Consider the following 25,992-nt stretch of genomic DNA (forward strand, 5'->3'; position numbering starts at 1 on the left):
GGGCACCACTACTGCCGCTGCCGCCGCTCCTGCCAGTGCCACTTCCCCCGCTGCCACTGCTGTCGAGGGGCCGCTGCTGCTGCCGCCGCTGCCATTGGCACCACTGCTGCGGTTCCTCCACTGCTGCCGCTGCCGCTTCCCCTGCTGCTGCTGCTGCCACGGCTCCACTGCTGCCGGTTCCTTCGCTACTGCCTCTGCTGCTTCCCCCGCTGCTGCCGCTGCCACTGCCACCGCTGGGGGCGTGGCTGCCCAGACCCTAAAAATTTTTTTAACTATTCAGAATACTAAGTATCCTGTAGATATTTTTGCTTAGTATAATCGGTTGCTATTTTTGTATGTTAATTTGCTTATTGAATTTTTGTAGCTAAAAGAATAAGCTGCTGATTCTATTTTGGTACTGGAGGCAGCTCTAAAATTAAACAAGGATCTTTATGTCTACATGATAAGAACTCTAGATTTATTGGCCATGTAACCAGGCATGGTAAATGGAGAAGCTGAGAGTTCTACTGCTGGATTGAAAATCAAAACTGATGAAATGCAGTGCCAGGTATTTATTTCAGTATTTAATTACTGTACGACAATTTTTTTGAAAATTTTGCGTGAGGTCATCCTAGTATTTTTAATTAGAGTTTATTTCTGCCTTTGTCTTTTGATTTTGATTAAGAGATTAAAACTTTGTTTGCATTGTATTTGTAAACTTTATAAGACATTATTTGAAATTTTTCTGAAGAAATGGAAGGGAAATTTCATATGATGTATTGTTTCTGAAAGAGTTTCCCAGTTGTATTTGGTAGACTGTTTAAATACTGAGAATTCAGTGAGTATACTTGTATCACTGATTTGCAGTTATTCATATTATTAAAAATTAGACCAAAAAAAAAAAAAAACCTATTGACATTGTGCTAGACTTTGAAAAATCTAGGCCACAAGAGAAAATATCTACCCTTTCAAGGACCTTAAGTTGGTCTCCTTTCTCTAATTCTGGGCCCTAGATCCTTTGACAGCTTTCAGTTGATGTTTATTGCCAGATGCTATTTTATGTGTTCATGTCTTCTTTTTCCCTGACAGATTGTTAAGTTTTTGAGGTCTCTTTTTTATGTTTTCTGAATCTTACTTTCTAGCACAGAGCCTTGAGTATAATAGAAATTTCAAAATATTTGATGATATCCTAGGCACTAGGTTAGTGCCTTGTAAACTATGTTCTCATTCCTTATTGTATGAGTTGGGCTGGCTTCTTTCATCACTACTTCCTTTTCTGGAAAGGGGCAGAAATAGTTATGACAGAGTTGGGAAGGTGCCTTTTCAAATTAACTGGTTATAGAGCTGAATCATTTTTTTCAAGACCCCATGAGATGGAGTTTACAGTAGGAGTAGGAGTGAAGTATTAATACTTGGTAACCTTTTAAAATAATTAATGAGGGGCTGGCCCGGTGGCGCACTGCTACAGTGCGCCGCTTGGGAGCATGGCGGCGCTCCCGCCGAGGGTTCAGATCCCACATACAGACCGGTTCTCGCTCACTGGCTGAGCGAGGTGTGGCCGCAACACCGAGGGTTGCGATCCCGTTGCCAGTCCCGGTCCGGTACGGGCGCGACACTGAGGGTTGCGATCCGTTGCCGGACACGAAAAAAGACAAAAAGGAAAAAATAAAATAAAATAAAATAAAATAATTAATGAAACTTGCATATATAGGAGGGTTTCTGGACTCTAGTATTTCATAATCTTTCAGAGTCTGTTTAAAAGTTTTTGTAGCACTTCTGATTTTCACAATATGTTGGATGATATAACTTGAAAAACAAAACGAAATTCCTATGAAACACCTAAGGGTGCAAGGTAAACTTTATCAAATATTCTTTTAATTACATAGCTGAGTCTCAATTTCTGTTTTTGAATTGCAAATTAATGGTAATACTCATTTCTTGGCATGATAATATTTAAAGTATGTTCTTTTTTTCTTTTTCTCCCAAGTGAGCTAACCGGCCATCCCTATATAGGGATCCAAACCCTTGGTCTTGGTGTTATCAGCACCACACTGTCCTGAGTGAGCCACAGGCCGGCTCTTAAAGTATGTTCTTTACATTACTAAAGTTTACCTAAAATTCAAAAGAAAAATTTTTAATTTTTTTCCCAGTAAACCAAGTGCTGACCTTCAGGGCAGCTTCATTATCAGTTTTTTTTTTTTTTTTTTAAATCTGTGGAACACCTCTTATCTACAGAATTAAAACTCATTTTAATACTTGAAAATATCTTTTTGATATTTTATACTCTTTGCCTGGAAAGGGAAATTATTTATAACTATAGTATGTATATGTGTGCGTGTGTTTGTGTATGTGTGTGTGTGTATATATATATGTATATAGGTATGTGTATTTATTTTTTACTGCTGTAGCACCCCTTCACTCCAGATGGGAGGAGCTCTCTAGAATGAAAATTAGCCACACATTTGATGTGGATTCAATAGTGCTTAGCAGTGTTGTAGAGGCTGAGGAGACTAGAACTGTATCTATAAAGCATATCAATAAAGAGAGGTTCCATAATGAGTATCAGACATTTGAATTTGGCAGAGGAATAAGTGTCTGTTGGCTAAGGTTGGTTTGGTACAAATGGAGATACGGGGTGTGGAATGAAGTTCATTTCTAGGAACTGATATGAATGGGGAATTGAGAAGACTTATGTGATTAAAATAGAGGACAGTAGAGGGATTTGGAGAGAGAAGTTAATCCAGATTCTAAGATCCTTAAAGATTAGGCCAAGGAGCTTGAATTTTGTCTTAGTTTGGGAAATAATTGAGGACTTTTTAAGTAAGTCAGATGAAGAAGTCTGATCTGTCAGCTATGTGCAGAATAAACTTGAGGCAGTATTAGGAGCCTAGGGATCTGGGTTAATGCCTGGACTCTGTCACTACTTGATTATATGCTTTTCTTGTCACTTCTGGGCCTTAGTATTCTTGTCCATGAAATGGCCAAGTTGAAATAAATCTGAATCTTCTTTGAGTTCTGTACTTGGTGAAACTGGGCATCAATCTAAGAAAGTTCTTGGAAAAATATAGAAATTCTACCATTAGAAAAAGACAACTGGAAGAGTATTATTTTATAGTCATTAATTTTAATTTTTCAATTTACTCTAGCCAATCTATTATGATAGACATTTGTGCCCCCTCCCCTTTTGAGGGGCTCTCCAGCATCGGTTCTCCTAAATTAGAAGAATTCACTACCTTTTGAGACTTGGTAGGAGGCAGAGCATGCTTCCTGTAATAGAAACTAAAAACTCCAAATACTAGCTTTCTCTAGCCTTATCTTGCTTGAGGGCAGGCATGTCACGGGCTCGACAGACAGAAACACTTAGTTGTCTGTTAATCAGTAGCTAGGAAGTCAAAGAAGTGGGTAAGATAGAGACTGCACTGAGGTGGTGGGTAACAGCAACAATGGCAGTAAAATCTAGTTTCCAGGGGCAGTGCTTGAGAAGTGTAGCTGCTTCTTTCAGTAGCTAGTGTTGGTGGCTGTGGGGGATCTAAGCTGTGAGGTCTAGTGTTGACATTGGCTGCAGTTGTATCTTCACTAGAATAGTTTTGGCTCTTGTCCTGACTGCTTGCCTTCTCCCTTGCCTCTTTTGTTTTCCTAGCCTGATTCACCTTCCCAGTAATTCTGTATGTTACCTAAAATCATATCAGTAAGTCAATTTTCTGCTTAAAAATCAGTCAGAGTTGGTTTCTGTTGATTGTGACTAAACATTGATTATGGCATTGCTCATTGAAATGTTTTCTTCCTATTTCTTTCCTTTGTTTTCCTTAGATAAAGATAATTTTGAGTTCTGTCAGCTCTTAAGTACATGAAAAATTATTAAGCAAATTGGTATTCATGACTATTTCAGGTGTGTTATGATTTGGGTACAGCATATTTCCAGCAAGGCTCCACAAATTCAGCTGTCTATGAAAATGCCAGAGAAACATTTTTTAGAACCAAAGAACTAATTGCAGAGGTAAATACAGTCATAATAGGCACATAATATTCAGTTCCTTAACACATGTATAGGTTTTTTGGCTTAAATGTTTCTGATGATAAAAAACAATGTGTTCATTGTGGTAAATTTGGGATGTTAAAATATACTAAAAACTGGTTTCAAAAAATCTATATTACTGCCTGGAAATAACCCCTCTGGCTATTTTAGTGTATTTTCTTCCAGTTTTTTTCTTTTTCTTTTTATACAGTTAAGTTCATATTGTACAAGGGGTCTTCAAAAATTCATGGAAGGATTTGTATTGTCTTTTTTTAGTTTTTCCATAAAGTTTTTGAGATACCCTTGTATATACTATTTTGTATTGCTTAAATCTTTGAATAGGCATTTACATTTATCATGTGGATGTGCTCTGATTTTCTTTATTTCCTTATGTTTGGTCATTCAGGGTTTTTTTTTTTTTTTTTTTTTGGCAGGTGGTGGGTATAGGGATTCAACCCTGGACCTTGGTGTTATCAGCACTGTGCTCTAACCAACTGAGCTAACTAGCCAGACTTATTTAGGATTTTTACTCTTTATTATAAAGCTGCAATATTTATATCTCCAAGCATAAATTTTTCAGATTTTAGAGGCTTTCAAGTTAAATTTCTTGAAAAGAATTATTGTGTCAGTGGTTATTAATTTTTTAAAGGCTATAATTTATAGAACCAATTGCTTTCCAGGTACATTTCTCCCAGGGTATTCCAATCAGCAGTGAGTGTTTTAAAAAAAGAATTTTTTTTTTGTTAATTTGATGGGTGAAATACGGTATCTTTTATAAATTTGCCTTTCTTAATTCCTATTAAGGGCAAACTGTTTTTATGTGTTTATTATTTGCATTTTTCTTTTTATGATTTCAGATGACTGATTAAAATACATAACAAAAATATTCCTGGTGCCTGGAAAAATTCCCCCTTTAATCTTTCCTCACCTCAGTAGAGAAATTGATTAAACGCCCTAGAGGTTTAATTTAGATCTATTCTAGACCCATTAGGAATCCCCATTTTACTTTGCCTAGGAAACTTATCAGATTTCTAATTTTATAGCATTTCAGGTATGGTAATTGAAAACTTTCATTATTTTTTTCAAATTGCCTTTTAAAAAAAATCTTCTGTTTTGGTAGAAGCATTTCTGTTCTTTCCCATTGAGTTTTCTTTGCTTTCTCCTTTAAATCTTTGCCTGTTATATGTACTTGAAAATGTTTAAGCTTGTTTTTAACAGTGTTTACTCTTCATTAATGTGTTATTTGTCATACCTACTTAGAGTGATAATAATGTCCACCTTCTGTATGTTGGCCTGAAAACTCTAAATCAGGGGTTGACAAATTTCTTTATAAAGGATCAGATAGTAAATATTTTAGGCTGTATGGGCCACATTCAGTCTCTGTTGCATACTTTTATTTGTTTTTTTTTTTTCCCTGTACAACACCTCAAATCGTTTATAACTCTAAAATTGTTCATAGTCTAAGGGACAATCAAAAGCAGACCACTGCTCTAAATCTTTAACTTTTTCTATTTTATGGTTCTTCCAACTTTTAATTTTGAATTTTTCATTAGTAAGTGTACTGTTAAGATATGCTAAGGGGTGCTAGACTACTGTTTATATTACATTAATGGATAATGGTGTATGCCTCTTGCTTTACAGATAGGCTCATTATCTCTTCATTGTACCATAGATGAGAAGTGGTCAGCTGGCTATTGTCAAGCATGTGATATTCTTGTACCTTCTTCTGATAGTACATCTCAACAATTGACTCCATATAGTCAAGTCCATATTTGTTTGGGATCTGGCAGCTATCAGGTAAGATGTGTGATGGAGTGTCTGGTGTAGTTGAAAAGTTTTGGAAGCCAGATGAAACTCGGTTCAAATTCTGCCATAACCATTTGCGAGTTATGTGATTTGGGACAAGTATTCTCAAAAGTGTTATACTGGCCTATAAAATAGTGGTAATAATTATCCCATTTCATAAAATTCTTATGAAAATCAAGTGAGAAGTTATAGGTTATAAGTGCTAAGGCAAAGCACTGTTCAGATGTTAGTTCATTATTACTGGTATTAACCTTTCTTGAAGGTATGGAGGTTGCCCATTTTAAATAAATCTGTAAAAAACTCTCTAAGCAGAACTCTTTTAACATTCAGAATTATAGGTAGATAGCTTTTAGTTTTACAGAGCCGGAAGTCTTTTGTCTGTTTTGAAATTTTGGTCTTGTAGCCCAGCTTTATTAGCCACTGCAAATATTAAGACCAAAGGAGAAAGTGAGCAAAGCAGTTTTGGTAGGTTGGATGGTCTTTGTCATGAGCCTAGTCATCATTTCTGTTTTACTCATGAAAAAGGCTTAATTAGTCTAGTAAGATTTTTATTGTCCGTTTGGGATTCTTATCTTTAGTTTTGTAATGAAAATCACTGGGAATTAGAATTTGTGCTTTTAAAATCTTTTTGGAAAGCCTTTATTCTAAAGACTGAACAGTTTCTTCAGGTTATCTCACTCAAAACAGGAATCATGAAATGACAAAGCTGTAACTTACTTTTAGTTTTATGTCTCCAGTTGGATTTTATCTGAGCTCTATAGTTCACTTTTCTCATCTAGTTTCTTTTTTTCACAGAATATAGATGAAGAGGGAGGAGATAGCACTTTCTCCCCTTTTCCCTGACCCATTTTTCAAATATTGCATTGCCCTAGGGAAGAAACTAAACTTTCTTGAAGATGAACTACAGATCCAGGTGAATATATTAAAGACTAGAGATCTTTTAGTTAAACATTTCCTTAGTACAGGGAAGCTTATAGAGGGTCAGAATCAATTATGGTGAGATACAGATTCTTTAAGCAGCTCACTAGAATGGCAAGACTTGTGCAGACAAGAACTTTAGAATATTACCCATAGACAGGCATGTGTTACTGTGAATATATTAAAAGTACCAAAATATGTAAGTCAGAAAATAGTGTAATGAGTAGCGAGGAAGGGGAAAATAGCAATTTTGTTGCAACTCTGAAGTTTATCACTTTAGTAATTAATATATGTGGAAGTATCTTGGAAATCATATTTAGCCTTTTATTTGAATAGGGTTTTCTTTATATGAACTCTATAGTTTTTTGTTTTTGTTTTGCTGATCAAGCAGTGGTTGAACAGCTGTAACCAATGTGTCTTCTCACACTTGGGAAGTGGCCTGTCTTGCTCCTTTGGAGCCCTACGTTGCTCATGTTTTTCTATGGAGATGAGACAGTGGTTTCTCTATAGTTTTGAAGCCACTTTTGTAAGTACTTTTGTGGTAGCGGCCAATTAGCTTGAACTGTTTCCAGAAATCCTCTTCCCTGTCTCTCCACACTATCTCCCCTTCTTTCCTCCTCTTCCATTGCTTGAGAAAAAGCTGAGAAAAAGTCTGTATGTAATAATATAGGTATTTTCTGTAATTCACTAAATAATATATTTTAAACCATTTACCTTTATTAGAAGTGTTAGCATATGTTTTTTTCTAGCCGAATTATTTCTAATTAATTTAGTATTTTTTAAAGTTTGTTTTATGAACCCATGTTTAAAGTGGATGAGAATATTTTAAACTTTATATAATAACATAACTGAATTGCCTCTCATTGATTGATTTCTCCCTCACCTCTCATTTTTGGTTCATGATTTTCAATTTTTTTTAAAAAAAAAGGGAAGGGCTTTTTTTACCCTTAACCTAATTTTAGAATTTTAGAAAGAGGTTTTTCCTAGTAAGATATTTTTATTTTCTCAACTTATATTTTTCATTATAGAAAAACTTTTTTAAAGGAAAGAAACTTTGCCATGGTTTTTGAAATGGATGCAATTTTATGTATGTGTTCCAGGAGGTAATACAGATTTTCATTGACCATAACTTAACCTTCTGTTTACCTGTCCAGTTCCGGCAATCAGTACTAAGAGAACTCTTTCAGAAAGCTCAACAGAGGAAAGTAAGTAAGTTGAAAAATTACTTTTTGAATAGAAGAGCAAGTGCCGTCTGGCTTATCAAAAATACACCTCCAAATTACCTGTGAATCTGTGGCATTACTTTCACTTTTGTTAATGTAAAGGAAATTCACATAGCCAGAGGAGCCACTCTAACGTTTGGCCATCTAGTTTGTTTTAAAAGTGCTCAGGGTTTGTTTGTTTTTTTGTGTGTGTGTGTGAGAGAGAGAGAGAGAGTGTGTGTGTGTGTGTGTGTGTGTGTGTGTGTGTATGTGTGTGAATTGATTTCATTCACCTTTAGCTCCCTCCAATAAGTGAAAACATGTGGTATTTTTTTTCTCTGCCTGACACAAAAAAACAAACAAACAACAATAACAACAACAACAACAACAACAAAAAAAACCGGGGGCGGGGGGAGAGGAAGATATAACAACCACAATTATTTATTTATTTATTTTTTTTTTGAAGTTCTTACAACAAGCAAATGGAGGGGACACACTTGGGTGGGAGGGAGGAGGGAGGGAGGTTTCGGTGATGGGACATAATCAACTACATTGTATATTGACAAAATAAAAATAAAAATAAATAAATAAATAAATCTCTTTTGAAATTAAAAAAAATAATAAAAAAAATAAAAGTGCTCAGGGGAAAAATTATACATAGCAGAATTCCATTATGTTGCCTAATCTGTAACTAAATTGTTCCTTGATAAGTTCAAAAACTAGTCTGCTTTTTTCCCCCAATTTGTTGTACGATATTTACTAATGTGCTTGAATATCTTAAAATCTTACCTCAAGTATAAATGACTCATTCTTGTGAACTTAGTTTTGTAATATACACCTTTCATTTATAATAAAAATAACTTTATTGGATCTACTTTTGTATTCTACAGAAATGAAGCTCTAGATGAAATCTGTTTTAAAGTCTGTGCCTGTAATACAGTCTGTGATGTATTGGAAGGTAGAACAATTAGTGTTCAATTGAACCAGCTATTTCTTAGACTTAATAAAGAGAAAATAGACTTTCTTCTTAAGGTAAGACTTTATTTCCCCTTTTGATTTGTATTTTTGCTTTACAATTACTAGTGATCTCTTAATTGCTAAATCCAGTGTCCTCTTTTCTGTCTGACTTGCTTTTCTGTAGCTGATAGTTGACACTGTCCACAAACTGCGCTCTTCTGCCTTGTCATTTGCTAAGCTTGTTTCTAGTTCTCCTACGGGTTTCCTCTTTACTCTTTATTGGGTTCTCCTTCATCCTTCATTGACTTCTCTTTTGCTCTTTTTAGTGTTTTTGTTTACTGGACTTTTATCCTTGGTTCACTTATTCTTATGTCCTTTTTTATTCTCATCTGAAGCTCCAGTCACCTGTTCAATCACCTGTTTAATAAAAACTCCCAAATCACACCTCTAGCCTCTCATGTAAGCTGCAGAATCTGTGTTTCTACTGGATTTCTCAGCCTTTCTCTTAAACAGTCTTCATGTAATAGACATTGAGAGAAGTACATAAAGCACAAATAATACCACTTAATTTCCCAAACACAACATTGCCAGCACTCTAGAAGCCTTTCTTATGCTCTTTACAAACCCCTCTGCTTCCCCTTGAGGTGAACACTGCCTTGTCTTTTGTGATAATCAGTTCCTTGCTTTTCTTCATTTTGTATAGCTTATCACCTTTTTGTGCATCCTAAAAGTATTCTTTATTTTGCCTATGTTGAACTTCATATAAATGGAATCATGATATGTATTCTTCGTTTTCTTTCACTAAGCATTATATTTGTGAGATTAATTCAAGTTGTGTGTAAAGATTTTTTTCATTGTCGTAACGTGTTAGAATATTATATGGACTGTGCCACAATTTATTTATCCATGCTTATGATGCTGGACATTTGTGTTGTATAAACTATAGAGTTTTTACTGCTTTGAACATGCTTATACATATATCTACATGTACACATGTACCAGTTTCTCTCTGTTATATCGCTAAGGAAAGTATATCTGCAACATTAACTTTTTGATATCAGAGTGATTTGTACCATCAGCATGCATGAGCATTCTCATCGATCAATATCCTATGCCAGCATTTGATATTGTCAGATTTGCTTGTGAAGTGGTTATATCATAGTGTCTCATTGAGGTTTTATTTTCCATTTCCGTTATTACCAAGGGATTTAACAGCTTTTTGCTCATGTTGATTTTGCTTATATAGATTTTGTCTTTTGAGGTACTTGTTCTAAACATTATGCCTCATTTTTCTATTAGAATGTCTATTTTTTAAATTTTTTGAAGGAGTTTTCTTGTAGGAGTTCTTTATATATTCTTTTACCAATTTTAAATATTACAGGTGTCTTCTCTGAGTTTGACTTCTCTTTTAATTTTCTTTATATTGTTTCAAAAGCTCTTAATTTTAATATCATCAAATCTATTAATCTTTTCTTTTATGATAATAATTTGTCTGTCTTGTTTAAGAAAGCTTTTACAATCATGAGGTTGTGAAGATAGTCTTCTGTTTTATCTTCTAAAAGCTTTAGAGTGTAGCTTACTTTTACATTTAGGTCTGTACCTACAATTGATTTTTGTGTTATCAGGTGAAGTAGGGGATCACACATCTTTTTTTTCTGCATATGATTATTCTTTGTTCCAGCACAAATTTATTGAAAGGTACATCTTTTTTTCATCAATCTTTAGGGCCATCTCTGTTGGATGCCAAGTATCTATAAATGTGTGGGTCTGTTTCTGAGCTCTCTGTTTCGTACCACTTTTTAATTTGTTTATTCATACTTCAATATCCCTGTGTCGTGATATCATCAAGAGCAAATCCTCCTATCTTGTTTTTCAGGGTTGTGTTGGTTATATTTGTCCTTTGCATTTTCCTGTGTAAACAGACTCAGATTGTCAAGTTTCACAAGTAAACCTGTTGGAGTTTTGTTTGGAATTACATTAAATTTAAAAACCAATTTGGGAAGAATTTACAATATTGAATGCTCCAATGTCTGAACTGGTACGGCTCTTGATGTGTTTAGGCATTCTATAATGTCCTTCAGAGCTTTATAATTTTTCCATAGATGTCTTAAATGTCTTTTTATTAAGGTTTTTAAAATATGAACTTGAAAATAGTTTATGCATTGATATAGAGATACAATTGAACTTTCTAACGATTTTGTTTCCAACAATTTTGCTAAACTGTTAGCGATTCTACTAATTTATCAATAAATCTTTCGTTTATCTAAATACACAGTCTTTACCTGTGAATAATGCATTTTGATTTTTTTTTTTTTCTAACTTTCAATTTTTATTTTTTACTTGTCTTGTTCTTAATGTGCTGACTATGACCTCCACTATAGCATTCAGTAACCTCCTGGTCTCACTCCCAATCTCATAAGGAAAGCTTGCACTATTTCTCCATTTAGAGTGATGTTAATTGTAGATTATTCTGTTAGCTATTTCTTACCTGATTAAGGAAGTTCCCTTTTATCTTCAGTTCACTAGGGGTTCTTTTTTTGAAATCCTGAATGACTTTTAGATTTTATTAAATGCTTTTTCTGTGTCTATTGAAATGACCACATAATTTTTCTCTTCTAATCTGTTAATGTAGGAAAGTATATTAATTGATTTTCAAGTGTTAAATTACTATGCATTTCGGGAATAAACCCAGCTAGGTTATGATCTTTTAAAAATAAAGCTGAATTTGATTTGCTAATATTTTATGATTTTTTTTTTTTTTTTACATTCATGTGTGAGATTTATGCATATGTATTTTTTCTTTGATTTTAGTGTCAAGGTCCTGCTTGCCTCATAAATAACTTGGGGCATGTATCTTTTTTATTGTCTAGAAGAGTTTTTATAAAAAGGAGTCATTGCTTCTTTCAGTGTTGGATAGAATTTACCATTGAAGCCTGGGCCTGGAGATTTTTTTGTGTGGGAAGATTTTGGCCGTACTTCAGTTTCATCAGTGATTGTAGTAGAGCTATTCTGTTTTTCTCTTTTTTCTTGAGTTAGTTTTAAGAAGTTATTTTCTAAGAATTTGTCCACTTCATCTAAATTTTTAAGGTTATTAATATTTAAATTTACTATCTTTTTAATGTTTACAGCATCTATAGAGATGTCTGCTAGTTCATGTTTTTAATTAAATAACTATTTTAATTGAGGTGAAATTCACATAACACATGATCTGTTACAGTTGCTTATTAGAAAGTAACACATATTCCCTACATTGTTCTATGACGTGGATACAATGCATCTCTGTATGTGAATAAATAATATGTTATGAAAGGGGACTCAGGTATTACTTACCATAATAAGATATCTTACACACGGCAGCAGACTTAATAGAAATTTAAATATAGAGTGGAGCAAAATTATTAGAATGTAAGTACATTGTACATACTCTAAGATGCTCAGATGTGATTTATCCTTGTCGGTTTTTGTATTAATCAGAAAATAGTATATTTGAGCATGGTACTTTTAAAATACTATTATTTCTTTTTTCTATAACAGCTTCATCGAGATGTATTTCACATACCATACAATTTGCCCATTTAAAGTATACAATTGGCTTTTAGTGTATTTCTAGAGTTGTGCGACCATCACTTTATTTCTTCATTCCCCCAAAAACCCTCTTCCCCAGTAGAAGTCACCCTTCATTTTCCTTTAATATCCCCAGCCCCAGGCAACTAATAATCTTTCTGTCTCTATAGATTTGCCTATTCTGGAATTTTCACATAAATGAAGGCATATAATGGATGGTCTTTTGTATCTAGCTGCTTTTACTTAGCATAGTGTTTTCAAGACTCAGGTTGTAGCATGTATCAGTACTTCATTCCTTTTTATGGCAGAATAATATTCCATTGAATGGATATACAACATTTTAGGTGTCCATTCATCAGTTGATGAACTCCAGGTTGTTTTCACTTTTTGGCTATTATGAATAATGCTGCTATGAACTCTTTTTTTTTTTTTTGGCAGCTGGCTGGTATAGGGATCTGAATATTTTATATTTCTTTGTGTCAACGTAAAGAATATTCGACAATTTTTTACACTAATATTTTATTTTGGCTTGTAAATACTATATGGGGAGGAATCCTAACTTGATGAATAAATTCAGAATAATGTTATGAAAATATTATTAGTAGATAACTAATATTACCGTGATTAGTTTCTGTTATTCTTTGTTTTCACTATTTTTTAAACCTTGGTTGCCTTCTTAACCACTGGTTCTATATTAATTGGAATTTAGTTATTGATCATTCTTTAAAACTATCTCTTACAGGAGCTACTGATTCCTAAAGTTTGTCACTTTGTATAATTTGGCAACATACTTATAAATTCCGAGAGAACTCTGTAGTGTGTATATTAGCACACTATATATTTACACACACACACATACACATACATATACATATAAATACCTGCAGTTATTAAAATAGTCACATTCTACTCCCTGTTTATAATGGATTGTTATTCCTGGGTCTCATTTCTTCTCTTAAATTACTTAACCAAATCTGTTTTTGGCATATGGTTGAAACAGGAAAATTCAGTTGTTTTTATCTGTAAACTTTTCAGATTATAATCAACATTTTTTAAAGGACTCATAGTCGAATGAACATTACTCAAATTCCTAGGTGTGTTCGAGATCAGTAAATTTAGAAAGAGCTTCAGAGTCTTTGAAAGGAAATATGGCTGCTTTTCTAAAGTAAGTACATTTCTTTTCTTTTTAAACTTTGAACTTAGTCCTGTGAAAAAAGTATCTTTTATTACTTATCTTTTTGTATTTGTTCTGCATATCTTATAACTAGGCAGTAACTGGTGTTTGAGAACCAGTTAAGTTCAAATTTGTGTAGCCACATGAAACTTTAGGTTTATATAGTTACTTTTTTTGTGTATTGTGGCACTGAATTCACAATTTTAAAGTAAAGACCAAAGGGAAAATTTAAAATTTGTTTCAAAATATTATTGTACAATTAATGAAATGGTGGCTTTTTAACTGGCTTATTAATAAAAGTTGGTTGATATGATTGTTTTTCCCAAACTAAATTATAAACTTTTTTGTTTTACAATATTTCTTACTGATCTAGGAATGTGTGTCTGGGGTTGGAAGATCTACAGTATGTTTTCATGATTTCTTCACATGAGCTTTTCATTGCATTGTTGAAAGATGAAGAATGAAAGCTACTTGTTGATCAGATGAGGAAGAGATTCCCTAGAGTAAATCTCTGCATTAAACCTGTAACTTCATTTTATGATATTCCAGGTTAGATCTCTAGTCTGCCAGCTAAAATGTTGGCACATTTTGCCCTTTTGTTCAAATTAATATTGGAATATATTTGAGGATTTCCTCTTGTTTTAGTTTATGCTTGTGTTGGTAATTAATAGAAATTTATGTGTCTTCCACAGTCACATTTCTGTATGAGCAGTTAAGTGCTGGGACTCTGCTGAGCCTATGGTTAATGAAGATTTAGGTCTAAATTCATAACAGATTTTAGCTGGGGAAATAGACCAAGGTAACAAACACTGCTGCTAATACAAGGGTACTTCAAAAAGTTCATGAAAAAATGGAATTGAAAGATAATACAAATCTTTCCATGAACTTTTTGAAGTAAGAGGTAAAAACTAGAAGGGGAAGGGGAGTGGTAAAGGATGCTGGGACCAAAAAGAGTGCAGACTTTCATGCATTTTATTTTAGCCTGTATCACTTTGTTCCTATCTGCTGCTGGCTAAATGTTCAACTTTGGCAACGTTGCTATTTATTTGATGATTTTCTTCTATTTTTGTCTTTATATATATAAATAGGAAAACAGTACTGTTCATAAAATAGGAAATGTAAGCTTTAAAACAATACAGATGAGACAGAATTCAGTTGGTTTCACAAAAGAGAAATTTTAGCTGCTTTTGACTCTTACTAGATTTAAACTGGTTAAAAGTCCAGTTGTAAAGGAAGAGAATAACATTAACACATATGAAGTGCTGGAAGCACATTATTGAAGACTATCTGATAGCTGAGCTGTAATTAGGGATTTTAGTGATCATTTTTGGTTCTCTGGGAAGTGAATACCTCCTCCTTTTCCTCTCCCCTCAGAAAACACTTTCTTGATGTTTTTACTCAGAATTAACATTTTATGTGTGCTTTCATTAACACATTATGTTCAAAAGTAGGAATCTGTGTATGTAAGTTAATTCTTTTTGCGGGGAGGGATGAGAGTGGCTGGATTTAAGGGAGGGCAAGGTTTAAAGGAGAACTGGGAATTTTCATTTTCATTTTTTTTACAAGATGACTGGTAAGGGGATCTTAACCCTTGACATGGTGTTGTCAGCACCACACTCTCCCAAGTGAGCTCACCGGCCATCCCTATATAGGGATCTGAACCCGTGGCCATCGTGTTATCAAAACCACAGTCTCCCAAGTGAGCCATGGGCCGGCCCTGTAAGTTAATTCTTTCTGTATATCCTACATAGTTTATTCCATGAACCAGTTATTATTGACTTTTACCTTTGTTTATATTTTCACTATTTAAATACATTCATTTATTAGATGCAGATATAATACAAGTTGCATTGTTTTCTATATGAGGATAAAGTTAATACACAATTTCCATTATGTTGAATGAATCAGTTCTGAAGATGATAGCTGCTTTTAACTTATAAGCATACATAGTTTCAATAAATTGGCATTCTCGTATTTATAGGTTTATGTATATCTTTCAATTAAATCACTATTGAAATAGAAATCTCTTTTTCCTTTCTTAGCCTCAGCAAGTGTCAACATTGGCCAACTGGAGCATCAACTTATATTGTCCAGTGGATCCCTGGAGGATTAGACAGAATTACATGGTATGACTCCAGAATGCCAATTCTGGACAGTGTCTAATAAAGTAAGAAGTTCATGTATATTTTTTAGGGTTTAAACATACAAGTGCAGTGAAATAAAAAGTTGCTTTAAACATTATTGGGCTCCCTTAGTATTGGTGCTGTTTATTAGTATTAATTTTTAAGATTAAGAAGTATAGCATCATAGTTTAGAGAGGGGTTTCTGGGACTAACTACCTACCTAAGTTTGAATCCCTTTATATTTACTAGCTGTATAATCTTAAACAAGTTATTTAACTTCTGTGTGCTTCAGTTTTCTCACTTGTAAAATGGAAATAATAGTATCTACTTCATAATATTGTGAGGATCATGTGAGTTAATACATATAAAACTAGTTTTCAAGAGTTGGCCAATTAACTCAGTTGGTTAGAGCGTGGTATTGATAAGGTCCAGGGTTCAATTCATGTTATTGGCCAGCCACCAAAATTTAAATAAATAAATAGAACTAGTTTTTGTGTCTTTTTCTATAGGCTGTCCTTCAGAAAGCTCCACTTCATTTAATTATTTATTACTGGCTCATTATAGTGAATATGTTCATTTAGATTAGCCTTTTATTATGGCAGTAATTTCCTTTTCTCGTTAAAAAACGATCTATGGTTTTTTTTTTTTATTGAAAGTGTTTTTGTTTTTTTGTTGGTTGGCCAGTATGGGGATCCAAACCCTTGACCTCGGAGTTAAAGCACCACGCTCTAACCAACTGAGTTAACCAGCCAGCCCTGATTGAAGATTATTGAAAGATTCTTATTTAGATTTGGCATTCTCTATGTGTATGTATTTATGTATTTTTATATCTTCTAGTGGGAAGTACCTTCTGTCTATAGTGGTGTTATCCTGGGAATTAAAGACAATTTAACAAGGGATTTGGTTTACATTCTCATGGTCAGTGGTTTGCACTGCAGTACTGTTAAGGTGAGTGAAAGTGTGCATCAAAGACCTGTTAAGAATATGCTTTAATGATGTTAGTGGGAAATCAGGAATCAGAACCTGTTGTCTTTTCCTGATCCTAAAACTGTAGTCAAAGGCCTAAAAGGAGATTTTAAAAGGTGTTTTGGTTTGTTCTTTTTCCTTTACCCTTGTAATTATACCACAATGGTCTTAAACATATGGATACTGCTCTATGCCTTTTTAAAAATCTAGATAGTTAGTGAAGATTATGTACCAAGATTGAAAAAAAATCCCTTAACATTACTTTTGTAGTGTATTTTACGTAAAGAGTTTGTGGTCTGTTTGGGAAGTTAACAGATAAGTGAAATGTTATATAAGAATGTAATTGCACATCTAATAATATAGTAAGTTCTATAGGAGGGTGAAATACAATATTTGGAAGTCAGATGTCCTGAGCTAAAACTGAGGCTTACATAAGTTAGCTCGATAGAGAAGAAAGTGAAAGATGTTAAAAACGGAGTTTGATACCATGAGGAAAGCTCAAAGAGGAGAAATAGGATACAGCGTATGAGGGGACTGGAAGCAGTAAGCTATTGTTAGAGTGTCATTTGTTATGTGAGGTGTGAGGCAGGGGTGATAAGGCTGAATGGGGATGCAAGACCCAGAGGAAAGACTTCTATGAGCTTTGGTAAGGGGATTGGTGTTTATAGACAAGCAGTCTTCTAGCTGAATTACACAACTAGAAAGAATCCAAGATGTAGGCATTGTAGTTTTAAGTGAAGCAGTTTGTAGCTTCTCAACTTCTCTTTCATAAAATTAATCTTCCTGAAAACACTCCTAGAGTCCACATGATGTTGGTTCTCCATTCCCACGCTTTTTTTCACAGTTGTCATTTTCCTGCTCGCTTAAAGAAAAAAGGATGGTGGGAGGCATACTGTAGCTTTACAGTGAATTTTAAAACCAAGTGCTGTAAGTCCTCCAGTTTTGTTGTACTTGAAAATCACTTTGGATATTATTTGTCATTTTAGAATCAGCTTTTCAAGGGCATAAAAAAGCCTACTGAAATTTTGATTCAGATTGCATTGAGCCTGTAAAGCAATTTGGGGAGAATTGATACCTTAACAATATTGACTCAACTCATGAACATAGTATATCTCTTTATTTATGTTTTTAATTAATTTCATCAGTGTTTGATAATTTTCAGCATACAAATTTTGCATGTCCTGTGAGTATTAGATTTATCCCTTAATGCATGTATGTCTTAGAAAGTAGAAACAAAGTATAATTTATTAATAAAGTCAGCATTTTCGGGCCGGCCTGTGGCTCACTCGGGAGAGTGCAGTGCTGATAACACCAAGGCCATGGGTTCGGATCCTATAGAGGGATGGCCAGTTAGCTCACTGGCTGAGTGTGGTGCTGACAACACCAAGCCGAGGGTTAAGATCCCCTTACCGGTCATCTTTAAAAAAAAAAAGTCAAGATTTTCACTACACTGTAAATAATATCCATAGCATCTTTTTAACCTTATGCTAAAAAATACTTCTCAACTTGAAAATTTATATAAGTAAACACTTTTACAAAACTTTTTTTTTTTTTTTTTCTTTTTTTTGTCTTTTTTTACTGACCGGCAACGGGATCGCAACCCTCGGTGTTGCGCCCGCACCGCGCTCAGCCAGTGAGCGGGAACCGGTCTCCACATGGGATCTGAACCCTTGACGGGAGCGCCACCATGCTCCCAAGCAGTGCACTCTCCAGTGCGCCACCGGGCCGGCCCTACAAAACTGTTTTAAGAGGGAAACGAGCAAAGAATCTTTTGAAGGCAATGCTCTAGACCAGTGGTGCTCAAAGTATGGTCCCCACACCAGCAGCATCAGTGACATTTGGGAACTCGTTAGATATGTACATTGTTGGGCCCCACCCTAGACTTACTTAGTCAGAAATTATGGGGATGAAGCCAAGTATCCTGTTTTAAGAAGCCCTCCAGGTAATTTTGATGCACACTAAAATATGAGAATTGTTGCTCCAGACCAATACTGTCCAGTCAAATGTAATATGGGCCATGTATGGAATTTATAATTTTTTTATAGCCATGTTTTTAAAAATACAAAAAAGATGAAGTTTAATGATAATACTTTATTTTATTTAGCACAGTATGTCTAAACTATCATTTCAACATGTAATCAATAAAAAAATTGAGATATTTTCCATTCTTTTTTTTTTTTAATGTGTGTGCCAAGTCTTCAAAATTCAGTGAGTATTTTACACTTAGAGCACTTCTCAATTTGGACTGGTGCATGCTTAGTATAGCCACATGTAGCTAGTAGCTGCCATATTGGATGATATAGACAATTGTAAGCCACTGAAAAGTTTTAATAGGGGGTATGTAGTCAGCAGCTTTTCTTCTTCCATACCTGAAATAAGACTTATTGAGCACAGAGACTATTATGCAATTTCATATACATTTATTCTTTTATTTATTCACAACAAATTGTGTAGAAGGTGTTATCTCAATTTTATAGGTAAGAAATTAGAGACTCAAAGGTATTAAATTGTCCAGGGCCATACAACTAGTAAGTGGCACAAGTGTTAGGAGGGATAGAAGAGAACGTATTAGAGAAGTATTTACAAGATAAAATCTAGAAGTAATTGGTAACTGATTTGGTGTGGAAGGCAAGAGGGAGAAAAGAATTGAGATGCGCAGGCTTCTGGTTTGGGTGTCAAGAGAATGGATGGCAGTACAAGCAAGTGAATGTACAGAAAAAACATTTTTGAAGGGCAGATTATGAGTTTATTTTTACAGTGTTTAATTTGAGGCTGCAGTTGGTAACACGAGCCTGAAGCTTGGGGAATGGTCTGGACTGGAGTTACAAGTTTGGGGGTCATCAAAGATCACCCAAGAAAAATATACAGAGCATGGAAAATTAGGGAATGCAGCACAGGGCCCAAAAAAGACTGATGTGGTAAGTGTGAGGACCAGGCAAATGTGGAGTCACAATAGCCAAGAGAAAAGAGAATGTCAAGTAAAAGGCAGTGCACAGCAGTGGGATGCAGCCCCTAATTCCAGTAAGAAAATGGAAAATGTTCAGTAGCCTGGACAATTATAAGATCTTTGGTTTGTGAGAACTATTTCTTTGTAGTGATGGGGGCAGAAACCAGGTTGTTGGAATGAATGAGGCATGTGGAGAGAGAAAATGAGTAAAGAATAGTCTTTGCAAAAATTAAAGTGAGTTGGGTAGGAAAGGGCTCAGGTCGTAGCTGACTTGATTTATTAACCTATTGTATATGGGAGGGAGGAATGCGTAACGGGCCACAAATAATGATGACAGTGTATATTGTTGAGTATAATAATTATTCTGATTTGAGCATCATATATTACATGCCAGAGTTGATATTCAACTCTGATGTACAGTCAACTAAGTTACAATAAAACAGAACAAAACAAAACCCTATTATATAGGATAATAGGGTAGTATGCAAAGATTGTAGAACGTGAAACCTGTTGAAAGATCTAAAGTCTAATTCCGAGTATCTGTTGGGAAGGGTGCTTGTCATAGAGTTTTATACTTGTTTAATACAGAGAAGTCTGTTATTTTATAATCTGTGGAAAACTTATTTAGTAACATAGCGTGTATTTTATTATTGATTATTGGATTTTTTAAATTGCAAAAGAATTAAATTTTGGAATAAATTAACAATACAGAGATGATAAAGAAGAAGATAATCTAGTCTCACTCTCGAAGATAAGAACTGTAAACCATTTAAATTAATCCTTCTCTTTGTTCTGTACTCAGAGAGATGCATTTTTTTGTTGCCAGAGGAAAAAGGTGACTCAGGCTGTTCTGTTATTTCTTTTCATAGGACTTTTCCTGTGCTAAACAGCTGTTTGCTGCTTGTTTGGAGTTGGTAACAGAATTCTCACCAAAACTTCGTCAGGTCATGCTGAATGAGATGTTGCTTTTGGATATTCATACACAGGAAGCTGGAATGGGGCAATCAGGAGAGAGACCTCCTTCTGACCTTATTGGGGTGCAAGGATATCTGGAAATGAGGCTTCCTGGTAAGACTCTTTTCACAGGGATAAATTTCAGAAATTCAGTACTCAAATAATTGTAGGGGAAAATCTAGAAGACTTGACTTTTCCCGTCTATAAAAAAGTTATTTCTCTTCTAAAATAGAATTTGAGTTTGGAGTTTACTTAAAAACATTGGGGAAAATGGAGGAAACTGTTCATTTCCTAGGATTTCCATTACACAGTACCACAAACTGGGTGACTTAAAACAGCAGCACTTTATTCTCTCACAGTTGGAGGCTAAATGTCTGAAATCAAGGTGTTTGCAGGGCCATGTTCCCTCTGGAGGGTCTGGGAACAATCCATCTTTGCTTTTTCCCGGCTCCTGGCAATCTCTGGCATTCCTTGGCTTGTAGCTGCATCACTCCAGCCATTGCCTCTGTCTTCTTGTGGCATTCTTCCTTTTATATGTCTTATCTTCTTATAAGGACACCAATCATTGGCTTTAGGTCTGCCCTAATTTAGTATACCCTCATCTTAAATAATTATATCTGCAAAGACCCTGTTTCCAAATAAGGTCACATCTGAGCTTCAGGTGGACATTAATTTTGGGGGGGATGCTGCTTAACACACTACAAAAGCTATATTGCAATTTTAAGACTCCTGTTAAAAGAATCAAAATGTCATTGAGTGTACAGGTTGAATTTCTTCATTACTGCCATAAAATTCCCTCAAACTGATTGGCAATGATCCAGGAATTCATTTGTGGCTTTCTTAAGAACAGACTTTGGGTGTCCAATTCTAATTGTAAATATTATTGTGAAAAAGGGCTTATCATATAAATTACCATCTATGTCATATATAAATGTTTCTTAATTAAGGCAGTTTAATTTTATATATTTTAAGAGTATTTAGAGCAAATAAATCATACTGTAAACTTTAATACTGTCAACAGTAAAATTGAATTGTAAAGGAAGGTGCTAATATGCTAAACAGAAACAACTGTTGGCTTTCTGGGGTCTTCTGAATTAATTTAATTATTACATTCTAATTTCCAGCAGGAGCTTGTAGTGATAATTCAGTTTTTTAGCTCTGTATGGATAGAATAACTTTGAATTTTAATGCATCAGTGCTCTTTAATATCATAATGTCTTGACAAGAATTGGTCTGATGGTGTATACTGGCACTAAGTGTTGATGGACACATCCCACTGGGTGCATGCTTACTTTTTAAAGGTGGAAAGTTGGTTTTTCGTACATGGTTTTTCTAAAATTAAAAACAGGAATTCTAAAACCCTCACATTTGTTGTTCTAAGAGACTTAGGTGCATAAGTCATAATTCATAATTCATAGAAGCTCTGTGAAGTAGCTATTATTTCATTATCCCTATTTTGTAAATCAAGAAACTGAGGTACAGAGAAGTTAAGGAATTTGCCCAAAGGCACACAGTAAGAGTGAGACAGAACTATAATTTTAATTTATCAGTCCAACTTTTAGCCTGTGCTTTTACTCTTTGAAATGGGTAGAAATGCCTTTAAATAATTGTGGTCTATTAGTAACCTTTTGGGGTTAGTAGTTTGGAGTTCACATCACTTTTTCCCCTTTTTTTTGGTTTTTGGTGAAGAACTCATAGCTTTGCACATAATTTGTGTAAACTAGCTTATTGAATGTTCAACAATTTGTCCTATAGCTTGTGCTGTGTTTAAAATGAGAAGGGTCCAGCATCCTGCTGTAGGGAAAAATAATAAAATAAATAAATAAAATGAGATGGAAAAGTTAAGTTCTTTCAAACAGGAGGAACGAGAAATGGATTTTTCCCCCACAGGCACGATTCCTGTCTTTGACTTTGGCTAATCCTCAGTTATGGACTGTATTACCCAAGTTCAGCATAGACTCCTGAATGTGATGCTCTTATAATTTGAGTGCCACCATGAGAGTCACGGTGGGGAGGCATGCTCCTTGAGTCAAGATTAGGGGTTGGCGGCTGGCTGGTTAGCTCAGTTGGTTAGAGTGCCACCTTTTAATACCAAGGTCAAGGGTTCGGATCCCTGTCCTGGCCAGTTGCCAAAAACCAAAACAAACAAAATCATTTCATAAAAAAGATTAGGGAGTGGGAGGAGTGTCATCTGCCGCCTTCACCCCACTCCCTTTTTTAGGAAAAATGCTGCTCCCTAATTGTATAAGGCCAAATTTGAATACACGCCCTCTATAGAATGCAGAAAGAGAAGCACTCTTTTATGTGGGTTGAGTTGGCTTTATTATCAGGAACAAGAAGTGATCTTAACTGACAACAGATCCAGTCTTTCAGTTATAATAGAAATAAGGGCTACAATTTAATTATTCTAAGACCAGTTATGTCTTTTGGGAGGGACCCCAACTTTACGTACTTTTGTAGCAAAGCAGGTTGGCTTTCTATTCAGACATATGTCCTTGTTATGTTCCTCAGTTTCAACAAAATTGAATGTTAGGCCTACTCTTGCTGTTGAAGCATATGACTCTACCTCCTTTTAATGAATAACTGTATTGCAGGTGCTTAAAGGGATGTTTAATCTCTAAATCACTGCCTGTTAGGCTATATCAGAAACCCACTCCCTAGATTCTGATTCTCCCTTAAGAACCATTTCTGTAGTGAGCCAGTATTACTAATGGAGAATGCCTGGTGAATAAAGGATGCCTTGGAGCCAAGGCCTGCCTTTGACAAAATGTATAAAACTCAATGACACACATGCATTTGGGGAACTAATTTCACTTCTGTCCTCATTCCTTTAGATAATGATGCAAATAGTGTATTTTAATTTTATTTTGCTCTGTTCCTGCACATCTTGTTTTGTCACCTCAAATCTCTTTTTTTGAAATAAGGTGAGATATACATAAATTCAGTGGCCAAAGGCACTGTCTTTTTAGAAATATAGGTACTTTGGAAAAGCAGAAGTTTAGTAAATCTCCCCATTTTAAGTTTGAACATTGTTTTCTAGGATTCATTGTGGTTTCTTTTTCTTTTTCCTGAAATATATTAAAACTTGAAATTATTGGGTTGGCCTGTGGCACACTTGGGAGAGTGTGGTGCTGATAATACCAAGGCCACGGGTTTGGATCCCTGTAATAAGGATGGCCGGTTGGCTCACTTCAGAGAGCATGGTGCTGACACCACCAAGTCAAGGGTTGAGGTCCCCTTACTGGTCATCTTTTGAAAAAAAAAACCAAAACAAAACCCTGAAATTATATACTTTGAGTTACAAAGATTTACAACATGTCGGGCCTTAAAAACTAACGCCATGTTAAGTGACATTACAAGCGGCGCCATTATGAGCCCACAAGGGCATATTAACGTGGCAGCCTAAGACGGCGCCGGGAGGAAGTAGGGTGGGAGTGTCTGCGGGAACCTTTCCTTAGCCCTTATTGGCCAAATATGCACTTCTGCGCTCGTGAACACTGCGTGACTGCAATAGTTAGGCATTGAGACAGGATGCATGCTCTCGTAACCTTTAAGCTGATTGGAGGATGTAAAAACCTCCCTTCCCCATTTGCCTTTAAAAGCAGGTGCTTGTGTGATAATAAACGGAACTGCTCGACAGAACCCCCGCCGCGTCTGAGTGTCATTTAACGGGCTGATTGGGGCCGGTGGCTGTGCTCACCTCTCTTCACAGCTCTCTTCCCCCGTCTCCTTCCAACAGGGACTGGAGGGAAAGAGGAATCCGGGCAATCTGTTCGCCCACCAAAAGGGACACCTAGGGAAAGACTGATAATGAGGCTAGGGCTGTTCGGGTTGGCCGGTGGCTGACCCAACAACAACATATTGGGGTATATTTAACAATTATTTCAAAAGAGGTAATGTTCAAAACAAGTCTGAGCTATTTTTCATATTACTTTTTAATTTAAAGTTGTTTCTGGTCCAGTAGATGTTTTGAATGAATGAACGACTTGTCTTTTATGAGTTACATTTTAATCAGAAAAATTATTAAAAGGGAAAAATATATAAACTCAGATTTATTATAATTTTGTTATATGGGCTGCCTTTCTTTGCTGTAAATGTGCTAAAAGTTTATACCATGCCATTTTATACTTGTTTTATTTGTGTGATTGTCTGCTCATTTGAATTGTAAATTTCTAGAGGACAGGTATCAACTTGTAAACTTTCTCAGTGGAGTGTTGGGCCTCTAAGGGATAGATGATTTTGCTGATTAATAGTGGGGACCATGGCAGTAAATGTTGGGAAATGTTAACAGAAAGTATAAAATGTTAGTATTTTTCTATTTTTCATCTGTAGCTATTGGTTTTTTTACTCAGTTGAAATCTGAGCAAATATTTGCTTTGTTCTCGTTTTGATGTTATAATGGTAATTTATTTTCTTCTTTGTTTATTAGATATTCCTCTTCGTCAGGTAATAGCTGAGTGTGTTGCTTTTATGTTAAACTGGAGGGAAAATGAATACCTTACACTGCAAGTTCCTGCATTTCTGCTTCAGAGTAATCCATATGTAAAGGTAATTAATGTTTAATCTAAATAAAAGGATTATTAGAATGGTATTATTATACCTGTTTCTTTATACTACTTTGGGAACTTGTCTAATTTCTATGATACAATGTAGGATGGGACAAACACTTGTTGGTTTGTAGATAAAAGCATAGTTTTTGATAATTTAGGCATTTAACTTTACCCTCTCTAAAATTTTTTTTCTAATACCTTGTAATTCATGAGAATGTAAACACAAATAATTTGGTTAACAGACAATACTTTGGTATAATCATCAGGTAATGAGAGATTAGTCAGCTTTTCTTGCTTTGGTTGCTATGATCAAACTCAAGCTGGTGGAAACCGTCAAGGAAGCACTTCTAGCCATCCTTTATTTGAACACCTTAGCTTTCTTTAGAACCCGTTTACTCCTGTAAGTTCGATATGCCTGAACCTATAACATGTTTGTTAATGAACTAATAACATGTTTGCCCTAATACCCATATGAAAGAATTCATTCAGTAAATTGGTAGTAAGTTGTTTATTTGGTCTTCCTTCTTAATTATATCTGTCCTCTACAACCTAAAATGCTTTCTGAGGACAGAAAATATCAAAACTAAAGAGAAACTGGAGCGTTTTCTGAAGCTTATATCTTTCATGTGTTAATATTATATATACCTTGAATAAACAGTGGACTTTTCTCTCTTTCTGGTCTTGTAGTTAAAAAGCCAAAATAAGGGCCGGCCCGGTGGCGCACTGGATAGTGCACCGCTTGGGAAGCGCGGCGGCGCTCCCGCCCGAGGGTTTGGATCCCACATGCAGACCGGTTCCCGCTCACTGGCTGAGCGAGGCGCGGGAGCAACACCGAGG

General features: G+C 35.1%; 1 protein-coding gene and 1 pseudogene across 1 annotated transcript; both read left to right on the forward strand.

Moving 5' to 3' along the window:
• The first annotated feature begins 370 nt into the window (after nucleotides 1-370).
• LOC103604146 (integrator complex subunit 8-like) lies at nucleotides 371-8,887 on the forward strand. The gene is made up of 4 exons (XM_008588733.1): nucleotides 371-547; nucleotides 5,636-5,791; nucleotides 7,873-7,923; nucleotides 8,811-8,887. The coding sequence occupies exons 1-4, from the start codon at nucleotides 479-481 to the stop codon at nucleotides 8,814-8,816; spliced, it is 282 nt and encodes a 93-aa protein (XP_008586955.1). The 5' UTR covers nucleotides 371-478; the 3' UTR covers nucleotides 8,817-8,887.
• The window catches only part of LOC103604145, a 30,642-nt pseudogene continuing 13,466 nt past the window's right edge, over nucleotides 8,817-25,992 (forward strand).

Source organism: Galeopterus variegatus, unplaced genomic scaffold (genome assembly GCF_000696425.1).
Source record: "Galeopterus variegatus unplaced genomic scaffold, G_variegatus-3.0.2 Scaffold5000, whole genome shotgun sequence".
In the NCBI taxonomy this organism is placed as follows: domain Eukaryota; kingdom Metazoa; phylum Chordata; class Mammalia; order Dermoptera; family Cynocephalidae; genus Galeopterus; species Galeopterus variegatus.

Bases quoted from the DNA above. Each gene is read 5' to 3' on its own strand.
- LOC103604146 (XM_008588733.1), top strand. From the start codon at position 479: ATGGTAAATGGAGAAGCTGAGAGTTCTACTGCTGGATTGAAAATCAAA. The intron at 548-5,635 runs GTATTTATTTCA...CTTGCTTTACAG, and splicing joins CTGATGAAATGCAGTGCCAG to ATAGGCTCATTATCTCTTCA. The intron at 5,792-7,872 runs GTAAGATGTGTG...TTACCTGTCCAG, and splicing joins TGGGATCTGGCAGCTATCAG to TTCCGGCAATCAGTACTAAG.